The following is a 22,664-nucleotide window of genomic DNA, read 5'->3' on the forward strand; positions in this document are numbered from 1 at the left end:
TATGTGACCTTCTCTCGCCCTGTGCTTGCTCTCACCTGGCAGAACTCGCCAGGCTTTCAAGTCTCTGCCTTACATTCCCCCGGTTCTCGTGCACACACAGCAGTTTGCAATGATCCTCTCCATCACTCCTGGAAATAAACGCCTCCAAGGGAATTTTGTAGAGTACAAGCGTGAGTTGTATGTCAAATGGATTCAATGCAGACAGGATTAAGCATGGAAAAACAAAATACTGTGTGGTTGTAGAGTGGCAAAAAGCAGCCAAGAAGGGCTTAACACTTACTGTAGGGAGTCTGAAAGGTGCCTCTTACTACGCTTGATGTTTAGATTTTGTGATTCAGCTCTTCAGCTTGCTCTAAGATTGTGAAAAAAGAAAAAAGAAACTTGACCTTGACCTCAAGAGTACAGCTTGACCCCAGTGTTACTTCTTTTCTTGTTCTCATAATACCTTCCTTATATTTAAGGAAAGTTTTAACGGCCAAATCACCTGACCCCACAGCAGAAGGGGGCTTAGCCTAGTGAGTGCCACACATAATTTTTATTCTTTTGAAAGGAAAAAAAATGCGTCCTGGGAGGCAGCCAGCAAGTGAAGTCAGGTGGAATTTGCCTTCACTTGATTATAATCAGCTTTGTCCCTTTGTTGATGTCACCTCAGCTATATGCTGTTGCCACCTTCTCATCCAACCACTTTCTGTCATAAAGCTCAGCAGGGAAAATAAACTGAAGCCAAAACAACATATGGAAGTGCCTTGGCAAGATTTGGCTGTTCATTTGAAGTGTTTTTCTTTTTTCTGTGGGTAGGAGATGAAGTCAGAGCTGTGTTGTTTCGTATAGAAGGATCATTATTTTTAGACCAGCAGCAGTCCTTAGCCTCTGCATGTAATCTACTCAGACAGAGCCACACGAGGCAGCAGGGTTTTCATGAGCTGTCTGTGGGGCTCAGTCACTGATGTTGAGTATAACTTGAGTTTTGGAGGTGTGAATACTCAGAGCATTGAATTGTGTGGTAATTTAAAGCTCAACATCTCATGTTCATTTATGTCAAGGTCTTTTAGGCATGGCAAATTTGTGATAAAAGCTTTTCATAAAACCAGTTGTTAGTCTGCTGGTGTTTGATGTTGACAGGGAGATCCAGGCCTGTCCTGCTGACCATGGCCGAAGTGCCCCTGAGTTGGAGAGTGCATGTATTGTAGCCAGGAATCTATGCATGTTCCATGCAGCCAGTGCATGTAGAAGGAATCTTTACATTTAAAGGTTGTTTGGGCCCATTCTGAAAAACACCAGCCAAACCACGTGCATTTGGTACTGCCAGTGGGAAGGTTTGCCTAGGATGTCATCCCTCAGCTATACATAGCAAACTCAAAGCTTCTTACAGAGAAACCTCTTACCAGTCACTTTCCACAAATGGTGCCTATACCTAAAGGTACTTAGTGAAAATCCTTGAGAGGTATTTAATGCAAAAGCAGTTAGTCTCCCTGGTGTTTTTCAGAAGCTCTCACACACCACTAGCAGGGAGAAGTGCAGTGCAGCTACAGCACAGCTCCTGGGAAGTTACTCATTTTGTCTGAACCAGGCTCTGCCACCCCAAGGGCTTGCCAAGATGTGTGACATGGGGGGGCTCGACAACCTCATTGCCAACACTGCCTACCTCCAGGCAAGGAAGAGTGGGGAAGGAGACACCAAGGAAATGCAAAAGAGGCGTAAGAGCCTCTCGCTGCCCAAGATTGAGGAGTGTAGCCAGCATAGAGAGTCCATTGCTGGTGACTATGACAGCATCTGTGAACAGCAGCCCATTGGCAAGAGATTCTTCAGAGACTTCTTAGAGACAGTGCCAGAATATTTGGTAGCTAGGGACTTCCTGGATGAGGTATCAAACTGGGAGTTGGCAGAGGACAGTCTCAAGAGCAGTACCATGGAGAATATTGTCACCAATTTTCTTAAGGAAGGCGCCAAAAACTATCTGTCTTTCATGAGCTCTGACTTGGTCAGCAAATGCAAAGCAGCTGCTGCAAAAGACTATGAGAACATCATGCAGTTGGCCAAGGAGGAAACCAAAGTCTTCTTTAAAGACAAGCCCTTCCAGGATTTCCAGAACAGCCCCTTCTATGACAAATTCATCCAATGGAAGGTGTTTGAGAAGCAACCAGTAACTGATAAATACTTTTCTGAGTTCCGAGTGCTGGGCAAAGGTGGCTTTGGAGAGGTAAGAGCTTGTACTTTTACGGCTGTGAGTCATCTCTCCCCTTTCAATACTAGTAGGTGGGTTTACAAAGAGCAGTGGATTAAGTCATTGTATGAAGATTTGTAAAACATGCCCCTTCAGATTGCCCATTTTCCAGAAATCAGGCTGGGTTATTTATACTGTGGTAGAGACTCTTATTAGTAAAAAGCTACTTTAACATTTTTTTATTCTGTATCAATGCTTTTTTTTGTAAAAAAGCAGTCTTCTTTAAAAAAACTTGCATGAATATTCATGTAGTTAACTATTAGACTGCTCCTTGACATCATCTTAGCCCGTGCTATCTCACACCACTCCCAGGTAATTCCTAGCTGCAGTTTAGGGAAAAACACACATCAGGATCTGTTCCCAAGCTGCAGTATGGAGATTTTTTGAGAGTTTAACTGTACAGATGCAATCTGTATATGCTGCTTATTCTCGTGGTTATAGATTTTTGTTCTTGTCCTTGTTCCTTTTATTTGCTAATACATGTGGCAGCCTCAAGACCTTTGCATCAGGGTCACCATATACTGCTGGTCCAGAACAGAATTGATTGTGCGCTTATTTTTTCCTTGGTTTTTGTGCTAATATACCCTTCACAGAAGTTAGCATCAGCAGCTACTAAAAGGCATCAGTGATTCCCCAATTCCTGCCTGTTACTACCCTTGATTTTCCAGTCTCTGTGTAAAATTCCCTCGTTACCTTTCCATGTGCATCTTCTCTAGGTTTGTGCCATCCAGGTCAAAAATACTGGCAAGATGTATGCCTGCAAGAAACTGGATAAGAAAAGGTTGAAAAAGAAAAGTGGAGAGAAGATGGCACTGCTGGAGAAAGAGATTCTGGAGAAGGTCAACAGCCCTTTCATTGTCACACTAGCTTATGCCTATGAGACCAAAACCCATCTGTGTCTTGTTATGAGCCTCATGAATGGAGGGGATCTGAAGTATCACATCTACAATGTGGGAGAAAGGGGTTTGGAAATGAAAAGGATCATCTTTTATTCAGCTCAGATCACCTGTGGGATTCTGCATCTCCATTCCATCAAAATTGTGTACCGGGATATGAAACCAGAGAATGTCCTCCTGGATGATAATGGGAATTGCAGACTGTCTGATCTTGGATTGGCAGTGCAAGTCAAAGAGGGAAAAAGCATCACCCAGAGGGTGAGTACAAATTCTTTGAATGTGGCCAGTGGGAAGTGAAGTCCAAGACTAAATTCCCTGGAACTGGTTCTTTGCTAAAGACCTAATGTAGTCATTCACTCTGAGAGATGGATCGTAAGATTAGGTTTATTAACTCTTTAGCTGCTGCATGTGGTGAAATAACTTCTTTTGCACAGAAACAGTAGAATCTACTTGACCTTTTTCCCTTGAGATAAGCTCTCGAACCAATGACTTTAGGGAGGCAGATGTTTTGTGCCTTAGGGAGTACCACATAGTCAGGGATTTAACCAATTGTTTAATGAACAGCAGTCAAAGATATGACTCTTCTGTGTTCCACTTTTGCTCCTAGGAGAATACAATTTCTTACATGTTACTCTTAAGTAATGCTACTGATTGTATTGTAGGTGTGCATGGTGTTGCATAATAAATTATTTCCAACCTTCCCCACACAAGTTAATTCCTGAAAAGGTTAGCAGACTCAACAGTTTGTAAACGTCCATGCATGTCTACATGTGTGGAAGAAAAAGGTGGATGACCATCTGGATTTTGTGTGAATTTGATTGTGCAGCACTTCAGCTGTGCCTGTGGTCATCCCAAACTAACCTGGATTTGTAGTAATGTCAGAAGATTTACACAATAAATATGTATTCAGGTAGCTTAACTGTAAAAAAGACATACTTCTCTCAAGATATCTGGAGCTTAAAGATGTGTATAATGAGAGAATGTGTCTGAAATACACTAAGAATATGAAGAAATGGAAGCAACATTATGAACTGGTGTATGTCAAAGTCCCCAAGTTCACATTAGAAGTTCAGTAGAAAAGAGGACCCACTAATGGCCTTCTACATCATGTTTGAGTGCATGTCTTTTGATGTTGTTAAATTCAGTAATTTTGAAGGATCTTTTCCTGGCAATTGAAGAAGTTTGTACTATGAATGGTTTTATTTCTCACTGAAAGAAAGTATGGAAATTGCTGTTTGCATAGATAGTAAATAATTGTAAAACCGCATAATGTTTTGGATACAAAAATACAGCTTCTGTGGAAGCTAAAGCAGGTTTCTCAGTAGAGCTTATGTGAAATGAGAATGTTGCTTTGTTTGTAAAGATGGCATTTTCATCAGTGAGCCCAAAGGTATAAACCTTACTGTGCTTTGCATAGAGAGGCATGTAGTTGCTATGATCAGACCAAATAGTTTTGTCAAAGGGTAGTTTTTCTTACTTGCAAATATGTGGGGTTTGGCAGAAGGAAAAAAACCTCAAAGAGTGTATTTAGCAATATGTAACCACTTCTGTTGGTATTATGGTAGAATCTCAAAGCAGTATTGGACAAGATGGTTGTACCTACTCATCTTCTATGACAGCCCTCAAATTTTTAGTGCCTTTTCTTTTGTTGGTTTTAGAAGCTCTATTCACCATTACATAGCTGCTTTTATTAGAGCAAAAACTGCAATGAATAATGTACTTGTAATGTATTGTAAGAAATTGCAGTTAAAGGCAGTTTTATTCATACATTATATTGAAATAGGAGATAGATTAAAACGTTGGGGTTTTTTTTCATTTTTTGTATTGTAACTATAAATGAGTTAATTTAAGAATTCCTGTAATTTTTTTTCATTTCTGTAAAACAGTCGTATTTGAAAGCTTCTAAAAATATTATATGAGAGCTGGGTGTTATTATTATTTATACTTATGTTGTACACAGGAAGACCAAAGAGCACATTTACAAAACTTACATTAAGCTTCACCACGTACTCCTGTAATAAAAGAAGAATGATGCTCTTAAATTAATTTTTGTCTACTAATCATAGTTACATTCTGACTTAAAATTATCTGAATATTTACATCATAACATGCTTTTTAAGTAAGACTACCAAATTTTTATCACTTAACCAAACCTACAGACATCACTTTTTCTTTTTTCACCCAAAGGAATGTATGGCTCCAAGACAGATTTACGAAATTAAATTTAATCAGTTGCACCATTTTGCAGACACAGTTTTATAAGGGCATTGTTATAAGCTAAAGCAGAATATATATTCCTTCCAGGCCAAATCTGTTTTGTACTGACATCTAAGTGCCTAATATCATAAAGCTGTTTCTAGATTTTAGATGATGGTTTCAAATGACAATTTAAAGCTTATAATTTTCAGTCACTAATTAAGGGATATTTCTACTGATCTATAGAATATAATATATGGATTTATCCGTGTATTCATTTCATTAAAGATTGTAAAAAAAAAATACACTATTTTGATGAATTCTGAAAGTTTTATACACTCTCATAGCTATACAAGCCATTAAAGATTACATTTATTTTGCTTTCAAAATAAATTCCTGTCCTCTCATGTATGAATAAATGCACATCACCCATACATCAGGTGGAGGATCCATTAATCCCTTTTGTAAATCTTATTAGGTGATTAGGTTATCACATGGCACAAGTAATAAGCTTGTTAATGAGTTCCTGTTTTAGACATTTTCCAAGTTTTCATTGAGGGTTTCTACAAAATGATAATGATTATATACTGTTCATCAGCTAAAGAAATGTTCTTTGTAGGTAAAAAGGTTTTTTGAATTTTAGATTGATGATTTCAACGTGGTCTTAATAAAAAATAAAGGGTGTTTATGCTTCAAAAAAAGCATTGTGCAATTGATGATTCAGTATTTATATAATTGAAGAAGTAGCCTTGGTATCCTTCAAGTACTGCCATTACGTACACCCCTTTTGAAAGCACTTTTGTGCTCCATACCAATTGCTCATAACTATTAAACACACCTTGCTTTCAGGAACAGTTCTCCTTACAAAGCTCTTAAATGAGTTGGATACCCAGCCTTAGTTTTCTCCCTCTCTTTTCAATTACTAAAGCAGCAAGGAGAAACATCCAGCATTCTGTGTGAATGTACTTTGAACTTATACTGTAGTTTTAAGTAATTGATACAGTAATAATTACAAAATTTAGAAAACTTGAATTTCACTAAGTGTGCTGATTTGTCTTTGTGAACTGCCAGCTGGCCTTGGAATGGAGAAATCACAAAAAAAAAAAAAAAATTAAAATACACAAGTTTGAATAATAACAGTCTTGAAAATAAAAGTAGAAAACAGTTAAAAGCTACTTATAATGTAATTTTCCTTCATTAAACACACATGGATTTTATGGAATCTTCTTATGATAGCTACATGCATCTGTGCAATCTACCAAGAAATGTGTCTATGCACATTTGCTCAGGCAGAGCTCTTACTGACAGTGCTGCAAACAGGAATAAACTCTTACCCAGTGGTAATAAACTGTTCAGGACTTTAAATGTCATTATGACTTCCTATATATGTATGTGTTGCATCTGATCTGATCTGTTGATGAGACCCTGCAGGAACTAGTTTGTATCTTAAAATGATGGCTTTTGAAATGTTACTATATTCTTTGTCTTACATAATTGAAATGGACAACAAGGAGGAACTTGAGACCTGCAAAGCTGGCTTTTACACAGGCGAAGTGTTCTGTCTAGTTACGTACACACTTGATTCCAGCACTAGGGGTTTTTTGCATATGACAGAAATGAGGAGCTTCCATCTCAAGTTAATTCCATTTTTCCAGAAGTTAGTGTGTATTTGCTGTTTATTTAGGGAAGAATTTTCTGCCATTACTGGGTATGGCTTTTGTGAAAAGCAACTGTTGCATGTAAATGTGAAGAAGAACTTTTGTGCAGATGCATGTGAGCCAGAGAGCTTAAATATTGACATAATAACTGTGAAAAATAACATAAACATATTTTTGTAGTATTTATAAAAGTGCATTCATATCTTCATAGGTTTCAGGCTTCTTCACAGTTTTCCTGTGCTATGTTTTATATATTTGAAGGACATCATAATATTTTTATAGGAAAAACATGTTTTGGTTAAAATCTTACTCAAAATGTCCTTTTGCCCTCCTGTATGTTTGTTTATTATAAGATTCTATTTCTTAGGAAAACACAAGGAAATCTATTTAGATGTTCCTGAAACTTGCAGTTTAATTTCAAGGCAGCTGAAAAGCAGGAGGAGGGTTTAGACTTGTGAAATAAAAAATAACTCAGCAAGCTATTCTACAGTTGACCTTTGTTCATTATCACATGGTATTCTTATTGGATAAGATTCTGTAAAAATTTATTCTTCCTTTGCACTTTGAAAAAATGACAGCTCTTTGCTCAGAATTAGAGGCGCTTGCTGTTGTTTTGCTTATACATTTTGAAGTATGACATGTAAAATTGGTGATGTTTTTACTAGCAGAACTTTGTTCTTAAAAATTGTTGTTATGAGGTGCGTCATCATGCTAGGTGTTTCAGATTTTTTTAATCTCTGAAACGTACTTTACAGAATGCAGCCTCATCACAAAAGTCTGTGGGGCCAGTTGGGACCTATGCAGGGTCTTGAGGGAGCAGGCAGAAGTGCTCACTGAGTCACTTCCCATCATGGCTTTCCCAGCAGTCACAGAAAACCAAGGAGGTCCCAGTTGGCTGGACATGAGCAAATGCGATGCCCATCCGCAAGAAGGGCTGGAAGGAGGATCCAGGAGACTTCCAGCCTGTCAGCTTGACCTTGGTACCAGAGAACTTCAACAACAGAGTAGATCATCCTGTGATGTGGATGTGATCATGCAGCACATACAGGACAACCAGGGGATCAGGCCCAGCCAGTGTGGGTTTAGGAAAGGCAGGTCCTGCTTGACCAGTGTCATCTCATTTCATGACCTGCTTTGTGGATGAGGAGATGGCTGTGGATGTGTCTGGACTGTGGTAAAGCCTATGTCACTGTTTCCCGCAGCATCTCCTGGAGAACCTGGCTGCTCATGGCTCGCACAGGTGCTCTCTTTGCTGGGTGAAAACGGGCTGGATGGCCAGGCCCAGAGAGTGTGGGGAATGGAATTTGATCCAGCTGGTACCTGGACACTGGTGGGGCTCCCCAGAGCTCAGTACTGGAGCCAGCCCTGTTTCATTTCTTCAGTGATGATCTGCACAAGGGGATTAAGTGCACTCTCAGGGAGTTGGCAGACAGCACCAAGTTTGGTGGGAATATGGATCTGCTGGAGGGCAGGAAGGCTCTGCAGAGGGATTTGGACAGGCTGGATTGATGGGCTGATGATAAAAGTTCTATAAGGCAAAGCAGTAGGTCCTGCACCTGGGTCACAACAACCCCCTGCAGACTACAGGCTTGGGGAAGAGTGGCTGGAAAGCTGCCCAGTGGGAAAAGGGCGTTGTTGGTCAACAGCCAGCTGAACATGAGCCAGTATGTGTCCAGGTGGGCAGGAAGGCCAATGGCATCCTGGCCTGTACCAGCAATAGTGTGGCCAGCAGGACCAGGGCAGTGACTGTGCCCCTGTGCTCAGCACGGCTGAGGCTGCACCTTGAATCCTGTATTCAGTTTTGGGCTTCTCACTACCAGAAAGACATTGAGGTGCTGGAGAGTGTCCAGGGAGAGGCAACGGAGCTGGGAAGGGTCTGGAGCACAAGTCTGGTGAGGAGCAGCTGAGGGAACTGGAGAGAGGAGACTCAGGGAGACCTCACTGTTTTCTACAACTCCCTGACACGAGGTTGTAGCAAAGTGGGGATTGGACTCTCCTCCCAGATAACAACTGATAGGACAAGAGGAAATGTCCTCAAATTGTGCTGGGGGATGTTTCTTCCTCAGAAGGGTTGTCAAGCACTGGAACGGGCTACCCAGGGAAGTGCTGGAGTCACCATCCCTGGAGAAATTTAAAAGTTGTGTAGATGTGGGGCTTAAGGACGTTATTTAGTGGTGGGCTTGGCAGTGCTGGATTAATGGTTGGGCTCAATGATCTTAGAATCTTTTCCAAGCTAATTATATGAATGCCATGATCATGAGTGAAGGAACAAAAATGATTTTGTGGGATCATTCTGCCTCTTGCAGTTTTGGATATGGCAGAGAGAATACTGTAGTCATATCAAGAGAATGCAGGTGGACAATTGATGGAAAAAGTTTTGTCGAGAGAAACCATTCTATCTGTGGAAGCCCTTGAACTGCAAATAGTTGGAGTCTAGGAAAGAGGAGTCTCAATGTACACACCAGCCTCTTAGAGACTTCCCTATGTATTCACTTGTGTGAATGTAATTCACAGACAGTGAGCTGGCTGTGTGGGTCATTGGTTTGATGCAGCCAGTACCCATCTCCTTGGACTTACATTTTGAAGAATGGTACCTCCAACCTTAGTCACAATTTTGGAAGATAAGGTGGATTAAATCTGTGGATTTCGGTGATCAGCAGTAACTCTCCAGGCCTCACTGACGTTTGCACTGCTTAACCTACAGTGGCTGTACCTACACTGGAGGGCCCCTGCCCTTCCCAGGGCAGCCTGCAGTCCTGTCCCCTCAGTCACAATGTCACAGAATGCAGATTTCTCTTTGGCGTCCCCTTTCTGAGGAAGAATGGTACCATGAGACAGTATCTGCATTCATTATGAAGAGCTTCATAAATACAGACAGAGCTAAGTAGATGGAGAGTTCTCTCCCTTATTAACGCTGTTTATGGAATATTCTGTGGTCATTAAAAAATGAAACCACAAATATCTCTGAAGTGGTATTATTTCTACATTACAGATGGGAAATGATCCAAAGAAATATAGAAGGAAATTAAAGGGAAAATCATGTTACAGGAAGACTAGAGAACCACTGTAATTCTTGAATTCTAATTGTGTGCTTAAGACTCTCTACTAAGTGTTCTGTTTGTCCTAAATGCTCCATCCTATTATGTCTGATTGCTTCCCTGTCTGTGAACACCTTCTGATGTCTTCTGATGACACTTCACTGAGCTGGGAGTGTTAGCAGGTTCTCTTTTCAGCCAGGATCTGAGGGAAAGGTTTATGTGTGATCATGCAGGAAGAAAGCAGGGAGCTGATCTAGAATCCAAAGTTAGAATTGGTGCCCAGCTACTGGATTGTCCTTCATCAAGCCCTTTATCCCTTTGACTTCCATGCAGTGTAAATCTAAACTGACACCATGTTGTAACCATGTCTATTGCTCTTCCCTAGGAGGAGCACACAGGCAGCAGTCCCTACTGCAGAGAGTGGCTTTCTTTTGTTGTGCAACTTCCTTCATTTCAGTGATTACTGATGGCCAAGCTTAAAACATTATAAACCAATGCTGGATTTTTTTTTACTATTCCAGTTAGTGACTTTGAACCCAGGGCCATTTTTTTATTTCTTTCTAATATAGCAAAAATCTGGTTTGTCCTTTTTGTGCTTTTGCCTGTGTGGACTTTTTTTAAAGCACAAAACTTTCCCTACGAAAATTACCTTCTTATGTGAAAATCAAAAAAAGTTTGCTCTTGAATCTTACATAAGCATGTGGGATTCAGTAGCTCCTAAGCTCCAGTATTGTCTTTCTTATTATCTTCTCCTGCTACTCTGAAGAGTCCTCCTTGTGTTCTTCTGAATCAATAGCCTAACAATACATGATGGACCATCCCATCAGAAGGTCCCTCCCCCTGCTAAGCATTAACAGTATGCCAGAAGCTTTATTCTGTGTGACTTTCCAGAGTGCCTTTTGCTCTATTTACATTTAGCTTTATCTTATTTAAAATAAAATTTAAAAAATAGTTGCCTATTAATTGGGTCAGCTGGTTTCTTGTTACTGTATGAATGCGTGGTGAGAAACTGGAGGAACTGCAATTCTGTGTAACTCGTTTAAATTACGCTCTGTTCCTCCTCACAGTGCCTCTTGGGAGAAGACTTAAGATGGTGAAGGGAGTAAAGAGGCAGATCAGTGTTGTTCTCCACATCTAGGGCCTGTTAGCTTGTGTGCAGGGAAGAGATTTCTGTGGTCTGTTCCTGCATTCCTGCAGGGTCTATTAAGGCCATTGCTGAAGGAATGGAGGAACAGCTGGATAAGAGAACAAAGCAGGCAGTGGCACCCCTTGGAGGAAGGAAGGACCGAGCCCCAGGAAACAGCTGATAGAGCTAAACTCAGCTTGTTTTTTTTCCTCTGTTCAACAGTTCTTGTGCCATGGCAAACAAAAGATAGACATTCTGATTTGCTTTACTGTTTGGTTTGTTATATCAATTGAGTTTGTTTTGCAGAGATCTGTGGGAAAAGGTAGCAAGATCTAAATCTTGTTTCTCCCCATTTGCCTGTTTCTGTGCTGCTGAAAGCTGCAGAGAGTTCTCTCTCTTTGCTGCCTGCACCTGCTGGAAGCTGGCACAGCGGCGGTGTTGCAGGGGCTGTCCCCTGGCAGGACAGCAGTCCCAGGGTGTGTGAGCTGTTGCACCACGGGCCTGGTTCTGCTCCGAGTGTGCTGTGCCAAGTGCCCTTTGACAGCTCTGGGATCTGAGTGCACTTAGTGCTTCTCAGGATCGCATCTTGAATTACTAAAAGAATATAATTATGTGACCTTTGAAAAATTTATGCAGGATCCCATTTCACAAAAGAAACATTTGTATACTTTCAGATGAGTCATTTCTACTATGCCCTGTCAAATCACACTCAAAGCAATAATTCCACTCAACAGAACTTCTTTGCTAATGTAACCAGGGGCAGCATTTGGTCATTACATTTTAGAGGATTACTGAAAAATTGTCGTTTGGGCTGTTCTCAAGATAGTGAAATAAAGGGAAAATAGATCTGTGAACCTTTTTCAAAAGCAGGTCAATTAAAATTTAATTGACTGAAATGTAATGACTATTTTTATAATTCAAGCAGCATATGCAAGTAAGGCATCCTGCTTATCATGAAAGACAATATTAGATGGAGAGCAAGCAAAAAATAGCTAGTGTCATACTGACTGCGATTCAAAAAGTTCTGTGCCTCTACAATGGCATAAGATTTCTGTCTCTAGTAAAAAGTTGGGATAATATAACATTCTTTGTCTTCTTTGTGATATTTTTATTTATTGTGTCCCAATAGATGTTTCCAGGTCAGTGAAGGTGTAATACCATGTGTTTGTGACTCTGTAAGATCCCTTGATTAGTTAGCATATATATTCAAATGCTACCTTGTGTTACCAGGAATTGTACAGGAAAGAAGAGAAGAATGTGCTTGGTCTCCATCAAAACCCGGTCAACATCCTAGTAGTGTAGAGTTGACAACAAAGGAATTAACTTTGAGTATGGGTTTTTTATTTTCTCTGTTCCAAATGAAATAATTAAATTTATCCATGTAAACTAAGATCTAGTAAGAAAAAGTGTGTTTCAGTTAATACAGCTTCTGAATTTGCTTCTAAATTGTACTGAATGAAAACATCTGCAAAATCATACAGACCTATTTTGTATGATAGGCATATCAGTATCCCATGCCTTCTGAGGCATGGTCAGATAATTCGAACTGAGCTAAATATTCAATACCATCCCATGGGAAATAGACCCCTTTAAAAAATAATGCATTTATCTTTTGTGGTAGCTTTTAATTTCTTTGCTTTCTGTCTTTTTTTTTTATTATTTTTGCACTAGAATATAGTTTACAGTATACTTACTTACACCACAGCCTGCAGAGAGTAATTCTCTTCTATTCACTTTTGCTTTGGATAAGTTTTCCACGTAATACACTATGTTTTGTTGTTCAGATTTCACTGCTAGTAAGAGTTGTACAGTTTAAAAACTTCCTTCACAAAACTTCTGTTTTACCTCCTTAGATAAACTTCTCCTGAGGTTATTGAGGCTGCCTTTCCTATTGTTGTAGATTCTCTTTTACTGGAAAGATGATCTGATTTTTACATCTTGTTCTCCATAATGATTAGTGTAGGATGTTAAGTATTACCTTCCCTTGAACGCTGGTATGTTAGGTATTACTTTCCCTCTAATTCTAAAGATAGAATTCAATCTCCATTTGAAGGATCTATGTTCTTCCACGTGCTGAATAAGTTCTCTTTTGTGTGCTCTAATACAGGCTTTAGCACCTTTCTTCCCCAGTGATTTTGCCAAAACTACACATACAGAGAAATAGGTGGAAAAGACTAAAATTTCAGCTCTTTTCTTCCTTTCTTCAATTTCCTGTTTTGATAAAAATAGAGATTAATGTATTTCTCCACCCTTATTCTTTTTCTTCCCCCTTAAAAATTCCTGTTCACTACTTGTGAAATGTTTGCTTCTGCTATAAAATTGTCATGTTTTAGTGGGTTTTAAATGTCAAATCTTCTGAGATTAGGTTTAGATTCTTGCTTGTTAGCCTGTTGCTTCATTGTGAAAAGAAGGAAAGCTTCAGGGTTGGGAGAAATTTGTTTTTAGATTCAAGTTTGGATGAAATTCTATGAGAAAACCAGCTCTCATGAAATTCTGACTTGAAATGGTTTCACATATCAGAGGAATGATATGTTTCTAGACTTTATCAGATGGAGTTGGATCAACTCAGTAGCAGCTCAGTATTTCAATGCTACTAATTTAGAATGCTGAAGTTTAGTTCTTGTTTACATTTAATCTCATCCACAGCCTGTCACTTTAGTCTGAGGGGAAGCTGTTGTTGGTCCATTCTGTTGTCTATTAAGTTGTGGTCCTGCTGTCTTTTTGGTCTGTGGTGATGGCCTTGCCTTCTCTGTTCTTGAGAAACACAAGCAGCATGTCAAAGCATGGTGTTCTTCCAGATGGTGTGTCCTGCTGGAGGGTATGTTGAGAATGCCCGTGGAAGAGACTGAAATTACTTGGCAACTACTTCTTTTGTAAAAACAGCTGTGGAAGAGAAAACATAAGCAGAAGGAAAGAGGCAGTCTGAAGGATCTGCCTTGAGACACATCTGTGACAGTAGATTTCTGACTTTTCCATGTTAGCTGTATCCAAGTTCTGTATGATGGTGCTCAGTTGCAGCAAAGTAATCTCTTATCAGAAGGACCATATTGTGCTGTCAGGGCACATTTTGATTATAATGTGACTCTATAGTTCTTCAAGGCATTAGTGCTCCAGCTTCATCTCAGAAAAAATAAGAATGTTTATTGCTTCCCAGAAGGAGAAAAAAAAAATAAATTCCAGAAACCTATTTAGAGCTGTGTTTACTAATCTACAGTGAGCTCTGTGTGCAAGCTTTTGGATCAAAATTTCTCTACTTTCAACCTCTCCCTTCCAGGTTTTTCTGAGGCTAGATGGATCTGGGGTCTGTGGTTTGAGCATTTGTCCCCTTCCCAGAACAAATCAGTAATCATACCTAAAATGTAATACTGTTAGGGTATCTCTCAATATTTTTGGTTGAAGAAACCCAGTGTAAGCAGTACAAATTACCTGTGTGATGATGTCAGCAGCTGCAGTGCCTGTGCTGCTCCTCTGTGCTTCTGTGGCTTTAGTGAGGGAGGCAACTGTTCACTTTTAACCTTTCCTTTTGCTTTCAACCTGACTGATATTTTTGTTCTTCTTATCTCATTTCTGTTTTTCAACCATATGGAGGATTTTTCTCTATATCCTTAAAAGTAAAAAAAAATTACAAAGAGATAAAATAAAGTGGATTTAATTTTTTAAGTCTGTTAGGCTTATATTTTAATTGATGCTAAAATGTTCCCTCTTGGACACATTGTTTATAGTAGAGACATCATATGTCATAATGTGTAGTGACACAAGCTGAAGTTAAGGGGGGACCTGACTTGGAAGTACTGTGCCTAAATTTGCAAAAATCAGAGGGGTTATCCAACCCTGTAAAATAAAATTCATCCATTGAGCTGTGCTTTTTATAAATGGAATTTGTCCGAATGAGCTTAGCTTTACCTTTTTCTAACTGTTTTGCTTTAGAGTGAATCTCTGTCACTGATTGTATTCTGATAGCAGTAATAATGACTGTCTTGAGTAAGCTTTAGTGGGATTTTGTACAGACACAGTTTTTTATTTTAAATTGTTATACTGGTAATTCATCAATCCCAGTATTTAAAAAAGATGTGAGATTTCAAGCAACTTCTGACATGGTTATCACTGTTAGCTGCATCTGGGAAATACATAATATAGAGCATGAGACACAGCAGTAAATGTGGGTTCGGCTGAGGAAATGCTGTTGCAATTGAAATCCCACATCCTCCGTCATGTAACAGTGCAGCAGAGAGCAGAGAGAGAGCTGATCCCTTCACTTCCTTCCCAGGTGATTCAGCTCCCTGGGGACAGAGGCAGCAGGAGCTATTTCATAAACTGCAGCTTGTCCCCCAAGGGGAAAGTGGCAGGCCTGGGCTGGGAAGAAAGCAGGCACTCTCAAAGAGTGGCCATTTCTTCTCTCAGAGAAGGGGCCATTAGTTCTGTAAATAGGATTTATTCAGTTCATTTTTTTAATTGAGAAGTATGAACTTGTTCCTTCACCCAAGTGTGTGTAATTTATGAATTACAATTTTTATAGGTTTACTTTCTTACGGTTTTTTTAAGAGTTTTTCTTGGCCCTTGGTGGTAGAACATTTATCCAGAAACCAAGAGGGAAGTGGCTTGGTCCCGCAAGAGGGAGGTGAGAACTTCCTCATTGCAGCTCAGCTACTGGCTTGATGAGAACTTTCTCACTGGCAGTAGAGCCCTGTGTTGGACCAGTTATAACCATTGCACAGGGTGGGAATCAGTGATTATTTTGCCTGATTCTTGTATTTTTTTCAAATCTTTTCAAATTGATTGTTACTTGTGTTTACACAATAAAACTAAGAATATCTTTAACTAAAAAAATAATAAAATGGAGGAAGAAAGCAAGCTAGCCATGAAATTAAGAATAAACCACTTCTAGGTAGAAATAGCACTGACATTTCACCTCTGAAAAGCATATTTAAGACAGTTTTCCTATGTGCCAAGATGTTTAAAGAGAGATATGGTCCATATGCTAAAAAAGTTATACCACAGAGTTTCTAGATTCAAAATGTAGCAGTAGAATTAGTAATATTTTGGAAGAATTATAGGCTAGTCTGTTTAATTGTATGCTTTTCACTATTGACATTGTATAGTAAATCTGTCTGTGTGTTTGCAATAGGCTGGGACAAACGGTTACATGGCTCCGGAAATCCTGAAGGAAGAGGACTACAGCTATCCTGTGGACTGGTTTGCTATGGGGTGTACTATTTATGAGATGGTTGCTGGGCGAACACCATTCAAGGATTACAAAGAAAAGGTCAATAAGGATGAGGTTAGAAGAAGAACTCTGGAAGATGAGGTGAAATTTGAACATGCCAGCTTCACAGAGGAAGCAAAAGATATTTGTAAGCTGTTTTTGGCTAAGAAAAAAGAGGACCGTTTAGGAAGCAGGTATGCCTTCCCAGTACAACAGAGATTAAAGCTGCAAACAATATAGTTATTTCACTTATTGCACAAAATGGGTTAGATTTCACTTGCTACAGAGTAATGAATTTTCCCTTTCACTTCTCAGAAAGAGGTGGAAAGTTTTGAAGATAATGTGGAAATAAGGAATGTTGTTGCAATAGTGTGATCATCTATCCTCACTCCAGATGACTCACAGGAGTTGCCTTCTTGTTATTTTCTGTGTTAGACTCTATATAGTTTTGGGAGAAAGAATCATAAGGGTTTTTCTTACACATTCTTTCCTAAGATAAAGGATATTATTAAGTGGATACCTGCAGCCTTGCTAGTGCAGACTGAATGCAGAGTATTAGGCTGTATTGCTTACTGGAATGGTGTGGGCAGAAATCCAAATCTGCAATGTGGATTCTCTTCCCTGCGGATATCTAATTTGCAAGGCTGCGTCATTGGCTTCTTACTGGAGAGACCTTAACCCCTCTGCTTTGCTCAAGTGCTTTAAAAAAATTCTGTAGAACTTCTGGTCATCCTGACTCATCCCAGTGAGAAGAATATTTGGCACAAATTCCTATAAAGCAAAACATCTCCGGGCCCTTCAGAGGTGGCTTTGGGTTGATGAAGACTGGTAGATATGTCTGTGACTTAGCAGTTTCAGGGAACTGTTCAATAAGAAGAGAATTGCAAGGCTAAACCTTGTAATGTTTAACTTGTAATAGCTCTGATGCCTCTGATATGTGCATGTGTTTGTATAAATAATTTAGTGCATTTCTGATTAGACAGATTGCAGATCTACTTTTGCAATATAGACAAATTAAAGAAATACAATAAAAATGTAAAAACTTAATAGGAAACCAATAGTACCTATCTTTAGAATACACCATGATTTGAATAATCTGTTAATACAAATATATGTATCAGGTGCTTTTCCAGTCTAAAGGTGGAATAGACAAAGGATCTCCTTGAAAATGCATAGTCTTCTAAATTTATATATCATAACAACATGGAATAGTTTTTCAGAATGCTAGGCAAACATTTGTCTGAAAGAATTAACTCTAATGAAAGATAATAGATTGTTAATACACATATTCTTAATACTCTGTTGCTAAACGAAGATAGCCACTCTTGTGCTTGGTTAATTTTCCCAGCAACTGTGCAAGGCAGCAGAAAAAAGTTATTTTCAGCAGCACATGGAATATGTTTAATACAAAATCTATATTATTTTACTATGTTTTAAAAGCTTTTTTTTTAAATGCAAATTTAACACAAAAACATTCAGAGCACTCTAACTAAAAATCAGCATACTTTGCAGACGTTTGGACTTGCAGCACTTTGTGAAGTAAACAAATTTCAGAGTAGGAGAAAATGAAATTTAGAAATTGTGAGTGACATGGTTGAGTTCATTCAGCAAGTCTGAAACAAAACCAGCAACAGATGATTCACGTATTGTAACCACATTGCCTTTTCCAGGGGAATAATTTAAAATGTTTCTCTCTGCTTATTCTTCCACAACTTCTCAGCAAAATGAGAAATGTACACAGAAAGGTTACTGCACATAGTATTTTTAATTTTCTGCTATTTAAGATATTCTTCCTCTGATGTGCCATACTTAGAGAAGGTGAACAACACTATTCAGGACAGCTGTGTGTTATGTAAAGATTAGCACTGTAATTCTCCTAAGGACAACAAGAGCTTGAGTTATCCGCAGCAGTGCCTGTTGCATAAGTTAAAGCTGCTCAAAGACAGCTTTATTTTGTACACCTGACCTTTTAAAACACTCCACTCTTCTATTGAAGATGTGATTTCACTCACTAACTCAGGAAAGATGTAACCCCTTTTCTCCACTCAAGCTTTTTGAGACTAACTCAAATCCCGAACCTCTAAAGTGATTTTTAATTTTATTTTAGTGGAAGAATACAAAATTGACCAACTTCATGTGAATTCATTTACTCCTCCTATTTAAGTTAGGTAAAAATGCAGTTCACAGGGAATGAGCACAAGTTCATCTCCAGCTAGTTGGAAGATGTCTCAGTTCCAGTAGATGGCATTCATGTAGCTTTACATTTTTTAACTTTTTATGGTTTCAGAATGGGGAACACTGCAGCAATCCATTTTAGAGCCTCCATCAGCTTCTAGTGCTTTTTGGTTTATGTTACAGAAAGGAAAAGTAAAATAAAGGGAGATTTTTGTGGGTGCATCTGCCCAGTCAGCACTACTGGCTCACCAGTGTCCCAGGACACCAGTTGATTTGAACAGCAGCTGAAATGCATTTCAGGCTAACAGTGGATGTAAAGAAATCATGCCAGGCTTCTCAAGGACATGGTTATCGTTGGCTAGGTAAGGTAGGAGATGATTTTGCAAGCCTATGGATATGTAGAAATTAAGATCCCTAATCTGTATATTCATAATATGGTGCTTTGGGTTTGAAAACAGTATTTTTCATTGCCTAGCATGCCTAGATGGCAGCAACCATCATTCTTCAGGTTGTGGCACCCTGATCATTCATGGTGGTGTAGTAGCTGGTAGTGGCTTGCTCAGAGCTGGGCAGCAGAGGTGTAAAGTGACAATTTTCTTGCAAGGGGCTGAAAAGAGCAGCTGGTGGATTCATCTCTGCTGTGCCCAGGGAGCACCAAGGCAGGCCAGAAGCACAGCAGGGGAGCATGAGGAGCAGGCAGTAGTGCCAAGCTGGATGAGCTGTTCTGCATGCATGGAAATTAAGATTTAAAAAAATAAAGATTTTCCTACAGTCACACAAACCTACTGCTTCTGTATGGTGCTTCTGCACACTTGCAAAGAAAAGACTTGCCAAAGGTTTGCATTACATTTTATTCAAAGAACATTTTCTTGAAATACTTGAGGGCTTACATTTTGCTAAGTTTGATTTTGTAAGGAGATTGGAAAAGAAAAAAGCAATGTGTTCAGAACTACCATTTTCTGAGGCCAAAACACAGACAAATTTGGTTTTCCTATATTGCTGTTTTCAAGAGCAGTGTATCCATAAATGTGTTAAACAAAGAATGCATAGGTATGGAAGAGACAGTGCTCCTCTGTGCTCCTCCTTTCTCTAGAATTCCAAATTCAGACTTTGCATGCCTTGACACTAGAGGCATAGTTCAAAAGCTGTGGTTTTCAGTCATGCTTCAACAAGCACACATTTGAGGCTCAGATGATTTTTATCACCAGAAAACATCCTACAAGTCTCTCTATAGGCTTACAGTGAAACAATTCACTAGTCTTTTACAGCTGAAGTTTTCCCTGAGGTCTGCAGTTGTTTTTCATAAGATTTATTTAACTTAAGCATTTGCAATGATTTAATCCTTTCTGGTTTTTTTTTTATTTGGTTTAACTATATTAATAAAGGATTATGTTTGTGACAGTGGCACACATACTTTTGTTAATGTCATGATCTGTGAGGCTCTTGCCTAAAAAATTCTTTGTTAGTTTATAAGAGTAGTTATTTTGAATGAACAGTCACTATAAGTGGGAGTAATTATTTGAGTGACATAACTGCGTTTTAGGATGTAAATGTGTAGATGCTTTGAATTAAGATAAAATGAGAATTGTCATTTGTCACCAGCTTCCTATTCAGACTACTGCTGCTCAGAGTCAGCCTATAGATATATTAACCCAATATACCCCATTCTAGGGTTTAATACATATTCTTACCCTATAGTACAGGTACTCCTAACTGTATAGATACAGAGCCAATCACTGACCTTCCTATGTGGGACAGTAAATCCAATACTCTCCCTCCCCACCCTGCTATAGGTTCAGTTCTGGTGGAAGTGTAGCTGTGGATGGAGTATCCCAGATGCAGCACTGCAGCTCCTGTGTGGCACCTTGCCTGGGCTGATTTACCCTGAGAGGTGCAGTGACAAGAAATGGGATCAGAATGTTTGCAGCTTCTTGCCTTATGTTGTACAATTCAGCATTCCTTGGTTAGGAAAAAAGGACTTGTGTTGCATGATATATATATATATATGTACATATATAAAGTACTGTCATGTACAAAACACAGACACCCCTGTATCTCTCTGAGAACAAAACACACTGATGAACAAACTTTTGCTTTATTGCAGGAATGAAGATGATGACCCAAGAAAACACAGCTTCTTCAAAACAATAAATTTCCACAGGTTAGAGGCAAACCTTATTGACCCTCCATTTGTGCCAGATCCATCAGTTGTCTATGCCAAAGATGTTGCAGACATTGCTGACTTCTCTGAAATACGAGGAATTGAGTTTGATGACAAAGACAAGAAGTTCTTCAAAAAGTTTGCAACAGGTGCTGTCCCTATACCCTGGCAGGAAGAAATCATTGAAACAGGACTGTTTGACGAACTGAATGATCCCAACAGAGTAGTTTCTGGAGGTTATGCAAACGGAGGGGAAGCTAAGTCAGGAGTTTGTTTGTTGTTGTAATTATATCATTACTAAAAAGAGTAGAAACCACCTCAGAACTTTCCACATTCTGACTCTGTTTCAGAAACTCAGTACACCTGTTTGAGAAGAGCCAGCCAGTGTAATGTGACATTGACAGGTTATGTAGGACCACCAGCTGAATAGACTGTATTGTTTTCCTTTGGTCTAAGAAAGGAGATATTTTGTGTTATTGGTGATGTATCAAATGAAGAACCATATTTCTCCGAAAAGCTTAGAATAGGAATTCTGAAATACAAAAAACAATGATGGAGTGAAGAGGCAACAGCTTTTGAATATGACTGATTACTGTTTTGAATTCAGTGATTCATTGGTTTTCTTTCTTTTTTCTTGTTATTTCTACTAACATTTCCTCTTTGTTCTGCAGTTTTCAGAAAGGATTTTTTTAATTTTCAAGTAATATTGGACAGTGGAGCTCATACACCTGTCAAACCTGGAATCTTACTGGTTAGCCAGTCTGTTAAATTCTGTTAGTTTTTGAGTGGTTTATTGTAATATATTCAAATTGTCATAAGATATAAAGAAAGCTCTACATATCACTTGGAAATAAGAACAACAGGATCAAACTCTTTGCAAAAGTGATTTTAATGGAGTGAAGATAAGATTGCACCAATTTATTGGAATAAAGCATTTATTTATTATTAAGTGTATTCTTATACGTGATAATACTATATACAAAGAAAATGTATTTATAAGTAAATACACATTCTTTTTGGCAATTTTAAACTTATATCAGATCTCCTGATAATTTTTCTGTATTTTGGTGATAAATTAAGCTATAGATAGACCAAAGCAATTTGTAATTGAGTTTTTACAAGACATTTATTTCAGTGTAATATAGATTTTTATTCAAGTTGCAAAATACATTATACTGTCACATTCTGTAATGGTGAAAAAGTTGTGTATGCAAGTCAAAACTATCTTCAAATGTTTATTGATTCTCATACAAATTTTGAAGGGTTTTTATTTTTCAATTTTATGGCAATCTAAATTCAATTACTTGGGAATATTGCTATGAATACTTGCTACTGGTGAAGTGTATTACTCATGAGATGCCTCCTGCTGATTTTCTTTGGTAAGAAAATAGGCAGTTGTTCTTTGCATAACTTTTAAAACTGATCCTGCACATGCTGGTCACTGTCATCTATCCAGCCACAATTTCCATTGACTAAGGTGGAAGTGGAAACTACTTCATTCCTTGGAGTCCTGGAGGCTGCAAATGCCCCATTTTCTGTTTTTCATACAGCAAACCTCCTACTGAACTCAAGGACTTATTTTAACTAGACACTGGGATTAACTCACACTTCAGTTTTAGAAGAGGAAAACCTGTAGATACGTCTTCTGTACTCAGGTCTGTCATGTGCAGCACAAAGCGTTGGTATTTATTTGTAACCTAATAGCACATCCCAAACTCTTAAATTTTAAATACTGTAAGTGTTTTAGTCACAGCTAAGTAATACATTAGTAATACTTTGTGTTGTTCTGAGTAGAAAAATAATTTCTCTTTTTTCTTTTAAATTTGCTTTTCCGGTGTTTTATATACTTAATATTCAAGTGAAAATTCAAGAACAGTGTTACTTAGGATTAGTGGGTAATTCTTTTCATGAATTATGAGCATAAAATTGTCTGCCTTTTGAATGGAGACTTTCTGTCAATAATTTAAAACAATATAAGCTGAATTCT

At 38.6% G+C, this 22,664-nt stretch overlaps 1 protein-coding gene and 1 long non-coding RNA gene across 3 annotated transcripts; one reads left to right on the forward strand and one right to left on the reverse strand.

Annotated features, from left to right (window-relative positions):
- Positions 1 to 53: 53 nt before the first annotated feature.
- Positions 54 to 1,731, reverse strand: LOC111933518 (uncharacterized). The gene is made up of 3 exons (XR_015274726.1): positions 1,646 to 1,731; positions 281 to 352; positions 54 to 142 (listed from the first exon to the last, which is right to left on the reverse strand). It is a non-coding gene; the product is annotated as an uncharacterized LOC111933518 (long non-coding RNA).
- GRK7 (G protein-coupled receptor kinase 7) lies at positions 1,452 to 22,664 on the forward strand. 2 transcript variants are annotated; one of them, XR_015274725.1, is made up of 5 exons: positions 1,598 to 2,200; positions 2,941 to 3,378; positions 16,264 to 16,535; positions 18,700 to 18,878; positions 20,621 to 22,664. XR_015274725.1 is itself a non-coding variant. In XM_023933165.2 (4 exons), exons 1-4 carry the CDS (start codon positions 1,598 to 1,600, stop codon positions 20,961 to 20,963), a joined length of 1,656 nt encoding a protein of 551 aa, XP_023788933.1. In that variant the 5' UTR covers positions 1,452 to 1,597; the 3' UTR covers positions 20,964 to 22,664. The 2 variants fall into 2 exon arrangements, 1 of the variants encoding a protein (XP_023788933.1); XM_023933165.2 differs by lacking the exon at positions 18,700 to 18,878 and having other exon boundaries at positions 1,452 to 2,200.

The sequence above is a fragment of the Cyanistes caeruleus genome, chromosome 10 (assembly GCF_971803275.1).
Source record: "Cyanistes caeruleus chromosome 10, bCyaCae1.hap1.1, whole genome shotgun sequence".
In the NCBI taxonomy this organism is placed as follows: domain Eukaryota; kingdom Metazoa; phylum Chordata; class Aves; order Passeriformes; family Paridae; genus Cyanistes; species Cyanistes caeruleus.